General features: G+C 32.5%; 1 protein-coding gene across 7 annotated transcripts in view; it reads right to left on the bottom strand.

Annotated features, from left to right (window-relative positions):
• Positions 1-2,203: 2,203 nt before the first annotated feature.
• The window catches only part of LOC143223208 (dihydropyrimidinase-like), a 105,649-nt gene continuing 99,444 nt past the window's right edge, over positions 2,204-8,408 (bottom strand). For all 7 annotated transcript variants that reach the window (XM_076450817.1, XM_076450819.1, XM_076450818.1 and 4 more), the window contains one exon: positions 2,204-7,034. In XM_076450817.1, coding sequence (XP_076306932.1) covers positions 6,949-7,034 — 86 coding nt within the window. In that variant the 3' untranslated portion in view covers positions 2,204-6,948. The remainder of the gene's footprint in view (positions 7,035-8,408) is intronic.

Here is an 8,408-nt window from a genome sequence, read left to right as displayed (position 1 = left end):
ATTTATTTTATTATATTAATATAGGTATAATGGCGTTCCTTTATATTGGTTTATTTTGGGTTTAAGTTGTTGTATAAGTAAGGCTTCTTTAATTTTGCGTTTGTTTATGTTTGTTTCTTCATTTAGTATTTGTGTGTTTTCTATGGTTATGTTGTGTTTATTTGACTTGCAGTTTTTGAAAACGTGTGAAGGTGACTTTTTATGTTCTTTGAATCTGGTTTCCATTTTTCTACTTGTTTCTCCGATATAGAAGTCGTGGCAGTTATCACATTGTATTTTGTAAATAATGTTGGTGTGGTGTTGTCAGTGTAGTTTTTACATAGTATAGATCTGAGTTTTGTGCCTGGTTTTTGAATAAATTTGGTATTAACTGGAATGTCATATTTTGTTACTAATTTTTGCCAAATGTTGGTTATTTGTTTGCCGATGTCAGGAATATATGGTATACAGCAGTATATGGTTTCGTGATTTTTTGATTCGTGAGATATATTTACTTTAGTTGGTTGATTTTGCTTTCTGTCTAGGTGTGTGCGTATAATGTTTTCTACGGTTTGTGGGGGAAACTTATTGATGTTGATGAAATATTGTTTTATTTTGTCTAATTCATCGTTAAATCGAAAAATCACCCATACTGGACTATATATTCCTTGGGACTCAGCACATGAAACAAAACAAAAACTCAACATACTAAGAAACCAAATAAACACAGCCATAAATCTATGCTCACCAGATAAAATTAACTATAATAAAATAGTTTCCTACAACTATTGTTTTAAAATTTTCACAAAGGGTTTACTGATGAGCTTTGATAGATATATAAAAATTGACTACAATTATATAGATACGAGGGCTGTTCAAAAAATACGCGGACAGTTGGTTCCAGGGGAATCCGCTTGGTGTCGCTAGGTTCGCACAGATCAGCTGATTACGACGCTATTTCCCGATTGCAGATATCTTCATTTGTGTATTAGCTACGCGGTTTTAAGTGAAGTGCGATTTTTTCGTTTGGCGGATTCTAGAATGAATGACCTGAAGAAGCAACGACTTGCTGTGAAATTTTGTGTTAAACTTGGAAAATCTACGACTGAAACTTTTGCTATGCTTAACACGGCTTACGGTGATGTTGCTATGAAGCGTATGGCATGTTTCAAGTGGCATGAATGTTTTAAGGATGGTCGACAGTCTATTGAAGATGATGAGCGTCCTGGACGTCCTTCCACGTCAACTGACGACCCACACGTCGACAAAATCAACACCCTGGTGCGAGCAAATCGACGTCTGACTGTCAGGGAGCTTACTGAAGAGTGTGGGATATCAGTTGGATCTTGTTACGGGATTTTGACCGAAAATTTGAAGATGCATCTCGTTGCTGCGAAATTCAGCCCTCAGAACTCGTGAGGTTTTGGCCAAACACTGAATCACTGTTCTTCCCCACCCCACCCCACCCCCCTACTCACCTGACCTTGCTCCTTGCGATTTTTTCTTGTTCCCCAAACTCAAAAGACCCTTGAAAGGAAGAAGACTTGAGACGATTTCCGAGATTAAGGCAAATGCGACAAAGGAGCTGGAGGACATTACAAAAGAGGCGTACCAGGACTGTTTCAACAAGTGGAAAAGCCGTTGGGATAAGTGTGTGCGTTGGGGAGGAGAGTACTTTGAAGGGTTCCCAGACCTGTAACTTCTAAATAAAGTACATTGTTTTATGACGTCAGTCCGCGTATTTTTTGAACAGACCTCGTAAACTATAGTTACCGTTTACACTTCATTAGCATTCATAATGGCCTCATTTCCTTTGTCAAGAGTAACACGATCTTCAGCCGATAGAAGTTAAAAGATGTGTTCTATTTAAATATTTTAATACGAGAAAATGTGTTCTTAGTTTGGTTTCTGGATAATGTTTAATCCTAGGCATTCTTGAAACTGACTTTTTGCATAGCATCTGGTTTGAACAAAGTTATAGCCCTTAAAATATATGATGCATTCAGTCAAGGATAACATGAGATAAGCATGGATAGAAACGACTTTTAGTTTGGCTTGAAAATTGACTCATTCATTTTCTGCGTGGTGCAAACTGAATACAAAATTATTCTTTATATTAATTGTTTCATGATCTGGTATTTATCACACATGTCTATAGACTTGTATGTGTCTCAGTTCTGAAAACGAATGTTTGGAATATTAAAATAATGTAGCCTTGTACACATTTTGATTACAAATTTAATTTTATTTATCGCTTTTGACAAATACGTAACATTTTACATTTCAGAACCTGTTCCACAGACTATAGATAAACATTTTAATTAAACAAGCATCATAGTTCCTTATGAAATGCAACTTGAAGTTTAAAGAAAAATACATTACAAATAAAACATTTTGTTCAGTGCAACAGTAATATATTTCTCTTTGAGCTAAAAAGACCACTGAATCAGAACAACTGGAACCAACATGCAATTGTTTTTTGTTTTTTTTATCTGTTTCTTCAAATATGCTACCCTGTAAACTTGTTGCACAACAAAAGTGATACGTGCGACTCCATTTATCCTTATGGAATCTGGGCATTTACAACGACAAACTTCTGAACAATACTATTCTTGTGCATCATAAATTAAATGCATATTCAATAAATAAAATATTTTTGCATTATTTCACAAGATCAAATTGGGTGTATTTGGCACAAGAATAAACTTCACACTCAACTGTTAGAGAACACCAGCACTGCCGAGTGTCTAATACTTATCTGTAAAACATTCAGTCAGTATAGATGAAATACAAGTTTATAATACTGATACAGGGTTGATTTTTTTTTGTTTTGTTTTTTTTGTAAAGGCGTTATGTGGTAGTTTTTCTTGTCATCAAATATACTATATCATTTTTACTTCTACATGTGTGGCCATAACATCTTGACAATAAAAATGATCCCTTTATTAGTTTCCAACTGGCTGTTTTCTATCATTTCACGTTTTAATGTTCTTGTTTATTGCTTTCGTTTTTAAATGACAAGATCCTGCTGTAGACGATAACATCTTATTTACATACATAATTTGTATGAACTATCAAACACTTACATTGTCACATGTAAAAGGAAGGCTGGTACTTGAGAACAGCTTACATCCTTTTGGTAACAATGAATGAACAGACTGAATATGCTTTGATTGGATGTTTTATACATAGACTGCTTTCTCTTCATTTTTGGAAAAGTATCATATTGATAAACAAGTAGAAACAATCAAGGAATATCCCAGTACATTGTGTAACAAAATGGTGTCATATTGAATGTGGAATTCCAGTAACCAAGAAATGGTGCAAAGAAGTCACAAGTCAAATTCCATTTGTACATTCACACGTGAACAAGGAATAAATCTTTCATCTGAATAAAACATCCACAAACACATTTGATTATTGAAATTTATTGGTTGACAAGTTTTACCTAAATATTGATTAGACTATTAAGGTAATTAAAAGAATGTTACAAGAAATGTTCATTACTCTTATCTGTATTGTAATATATGACAATATATTTATTTCTTAAATTATTCTTGTGCAAATGACTTATATCTGCACATTTATTTTTCAGTGTATGGTAGTATTTCACTGCGTCCAAATTCTGGCTTTTATTACTCTTACTTGTTCATTTAAATTATTATTTATATCTGTATATTTATTCTTATTTATTTTCTAATGTTAGGTGTATGCATCATATATCATACTGTTTGCACAGCTAATATGAAAACAACACCCCGAAAATCAGTGTTACTGACCTGTGCAATAATATGCAATTTCCAGATGAGCAGTGCTCTTTTACTGATCCATCTTCCCCATCAACATCCAACAATATGGATTATTTGGTTATTTTATTCAGATTAGATGAAATAGCTGCCAAAACAGACTACAGCACCTCCAAATTAGTGCTATGTTCTGTAGGATTACCAAAAACATCTTGTCACTCATTAACACAAAGTGTTGAAGACAACTTGTTGCCACACTTTGAGATTGTTCAATCAATGAATGACCGTGATTTGACTACTGCTGGAACAATTCTCATCTTGCATGGACTGCTTAAGTGATAATGTACCACTTGCTGTCACTGGTGAGATCAAGTATCTCTTCCATATTCTATCTGTATGACTCTGGCTCTGAATCAAAACATACACAGTTTCATAACAGCATTAAACTGTTAATTAAATATAAACACTGTCGAAACCTAGAATTGGCACCAGCCATTGAAAACGTTTGTCTCACACTTGAAGAAGCCTGTCTAGACTATGTCTAGAGATACAGTTTCTCATCTGCATTTGTGATCCAAGTGCTGTTGAACATACCAAGCATAAAGATACTGACCTTCCACCCTCTGCTTTAACTACATTTTGCCTTACTGTTTGAATTGTACAGCTGATTCTTTTCTCTGCTGGCTGCCAATCTTCAAGACACTGGCACTAAAAACTTGTGCACTGGCAATGATGATGATGCAGCAATATACCAGTCAATTAAATTCAACTTTAAGTGCCATTCACACTTTGTGCACCAGATATTTGCAAAACAATTTCAATGACTATTTGAAAAGCAAACAATCAGACTAAAATAACCAGGACATGAAAAATTTAACAACAAAATTTTAGGCACATGTGGACCAGTTAACACTGATGATTTGGCAATATTTATGGAAATAGCTCAGATCTTGCAGAAGGACTGAGGAATAACAAGGAATGTTGACTAAATTTATGAATAGTCACAGACTGTAATCCAAAGAAACAGTAACTTTTGCAAATGCAAAAATCACTATACCCATGACACCCTCAACAAGAAAGAAACCTCAGCAGACAAAGTGACAATAACAATAGAACTGAATATATAAAATGTATCAGGTTATTAGTTTATGATTTTATCCAACTGATTTGATCTTTGATTGTAAACTTCCCTCAGTGGGACAGCAGTAAGTCTTAGGATTTACAATGTTAAATTCAGAGGTTCGATTACCTTTGATGTGGCTTTACTATGAGCAAATGCATTGATTATAAACATTTTTTCAAATAACATTTTTCTAACTTAGGTTTCTTTTTCCACAATAAAAAATGGAATAACACAATTTTGTTTTGCCACATGTATAAAAGGTTCATATATGAACAAATAAATACATTCTTCTATCAAAAACAACTGCATGTTGCTCTGATTCAGTGATTTTATGCACCCATCTTTCAGTGCATATCCACTATTATTATGACATGTTTGATTTGAATTTTGCACAACTTTTAATTTTTATAAATTTAATATTCAGGAACACAAAACTAAAAGTAGAAAAGAAGGAAATTAGTAATTTCTATATTACTATATTTATTAATTGTACTACTTCAAACTTAGGTCTACAGGAGTTTCAGTTGTTTTTATAGTTATGATGGAATAAAAATTAAATTTTATGATATTTTATTGTTCTCTAATATTTACTGCTTTGAAAATGTTAACTTCCATCAGTTCACCTGTTGCTGGCTTATTAAATTTTCAATTTTTCCATCCGAAACATTGCATTATTGTTTTTTTACTTGTGTTTAAAGGACCGTTAAATTACCAGTATCAAAAGCCAAAACAACCATCTAAGTTACTTCAAGAATGACAAAAAATATTTCCAATAAAGCTGAACATTTTAGACAGATTTAAGACTGGAATTTCAACTGCTCCATGACAAGCTATTATGATTATGCCATAAAAGAAGATAAACCTGATACAATGTCATGTATTGTATAAAATTAAAAAGGTTTATTTTATGAAATCTGACAGTGTAATACTACTTTGCAAAACAAAAGGAAGTAAAGAAACAATAAAACATTTCAAAATCAGCTGACAATCGAGAATTCACTTCACAAATCAAAATTACCTAAATCTACACAAATTTAGTTTGATTAAGATATGTGGAATGAAAACAGAATAAAATATAGTTATGGTTACTTGTTTGTTTTTGAATTTTGCACAAACCTACACAAGGGCTATCTGTATTAGCTGTCCCTAATTTAGCAGTGCAAGACTAGAAGAAATCCAGCTAGTCATCACCACCCACCACCAATTCTTCGGTTACACTTTTACCAACAGTTGAGGGGACAAGCACGATTTGTTGCGATAGGAATTTGAACCCACAACCCTCAGATTGCAAGTCAAATGCACTAACCAACTGGTCATACAGTTATAGCTACATGTAGATATACTGAAATACCAAGTTTATCAAAACATTTGCATTTTAACTCAAACTTGAATAATGCAATATCAAGTTTAAATTTCTGAAAAAAAAAGAAAACTAAAGACTAGGATATAAACTGAACAAAATTTGATATTCAAAAATAATTCATAAAAGATTATTAAACTGCACAGAAAATGAAGAACAGTTACATTTTCAGAGGTCAAAACAGGAATCAGAACAACACTTGAAAGCAATATTAAACTAACCTTTATATGATATTTTTGTAAAAAGTTGTAATTTATATATAAACCTCTGACATTAAGGCAAGTCACCAAATATCAAAACTTATATTGCAGGATAAAAATTAGTTTTATATAATTCTATATACCATTCGTGTCACTTTAGTTTATACCATGGTGTAAAGTTATGAAACCATTTGAAATGGATGAAGAACCACAACACTTTTTGACCACATAAGACATGTCAACATTTAACACCTTCCATGTCATTTACTCAGTGGCTTTAATTAATTATACTGCAAATCTATAACATCATTGTGAATTGTACACATACATGACTTACTTCAGTTAGAAAGATTACTGACTATTGAAGTGAAGCTTAACATTGCTCATCTCCTCGAAAAGCAACAAGATATTTTTCCTGAAATTATTTAATGAAAATATCCATAAAGCATATGTGCTTTGCATGAAGAACTTATTAAAAATGGTTTGAGGAAAGTAACTGGGGATTAGATACACAACTTAAGATGTGATAAAACAGTGAATTTACCACAGCCCAGTAGAATGACCCCCTGGAGGATTCTGGATTCTGATACCAGAGCGAGGATTTTCATCATCATCTATCTGAGCTCCTGAAATAGAACATCCTTTCTTGTAAACATTTTCAAAGAATTAAATTACCAGTATAAGCCGACAAAAAAAAACTATCATCCTAACATCAAAATAATATTTTACATACCATTATTCATCTATTAAAACTAAACACTGTAGCATTGTTTTAGACAAGGAGTTTGGATCTGATAATATTAACATATAATATTGTATGTACACATACATACATGTACATGTATAAAAGATGTACACTGGCAGGGTCCCTAAAAAAAGTCTTCCATTTCAAGAGTAAATAAAAACCAAAAGTAAAAAAAAATATTTTTATTTCTTCCTTTTGATATGTCATGCTGTGTTATAGCATACAGATGGCATAATTCTTATGATTCACACCATCTGCATCTTTTACTGACGTCTGACAGAAAAATTGTAATGCTAAGGATACTTCATGTGGCAATATTTTAGAATCTACTGACTGACTAACATGACTGTACAATGTTGCAAGTAAGGTAAAACAGGTGACCTCTCCAGATAGTCTTTGGCTTCCTCTCAGAGAAATAATATCTCAAAGGAAATATCACATATATAAATACAAGCTTCTAAGGAAAATACTGACCAAGAACTAGTATCAACGAAAATATCACTCAAATAAATTTCACCTATACCATTCTCAAAACTCAAATACTAGTTGAATAAAAATTTCACAAGTATAACATTATAGCCTTTTAATTCACTGTACACATTTTTCTTTCACATAAGTGCATGCTTACTTAGTCATATATAACCTGCATACTGCTGCAACTTCAGTTCACCATTAAAAAAAGAAAGAGGTTAAGGTATGCATTTTTAAATTAGTTTATTTTTGCTGTATTTGCACATGAAAGGATCACTTTAAAAGCATTTATCTATTTGTAGACAAACGAAAGCATCAAAAGCCCTTTGCTTTGGCTTACATGTTTTTCAAACATAACCCATCATACATTCTATGAAGGTAAACTTACTCAGATCATAAAAAAATATTTAGTTGCAGCATAACAGCTCATAATTTGGCTTCAAGTTTTTCAAGTACAAACTTTTAGCTCACAACCCTTCTGAGTGATGAATTTGACCATGCCCAATGTTTCAAATATTAATTCACTGTAATTTTGCCTTTACAAATTCCAATTTCAGATTAGGCTGGTAAAAGTCCTGGAAACTAATAAAACTGAATTTGGAAAGTACGTATCCCTTAATTGTCACTGTTGGTACACAGAAGAACAGCTAATGATAAGGGGAAAAAGGGTCTCATATTAATACTGTCAAGTGCTACAGCTATTGAGGATTTCCTGATTTCTATTATTAGGTAAGAAAAAGAGAGACAAAACTTTGTCCCTAACATTTTAAAACATTAATATATC

Source organism: Tachypleus tridentatus, chromosome 8, assembly GCF_004210375.1.
Source record: "Tachypleus tridentatus isolate NWPU-2018 chromosome 8, ASM421037v1, whole genome shotgun sequence".
Classification (NCBI taxonomy): domain Eukaryota; kingdom Metazoa; phylum Arthropoda; class Merostomata; order Xiphosura; family Limulidae; genus Tachypleus; species Tachypleus tridentatus.
The sequence above is the reverse complement of the archived record's forward strand: the minus strand, read 5'-3'. Positions and strand labels throughout refer to the sequence as shown.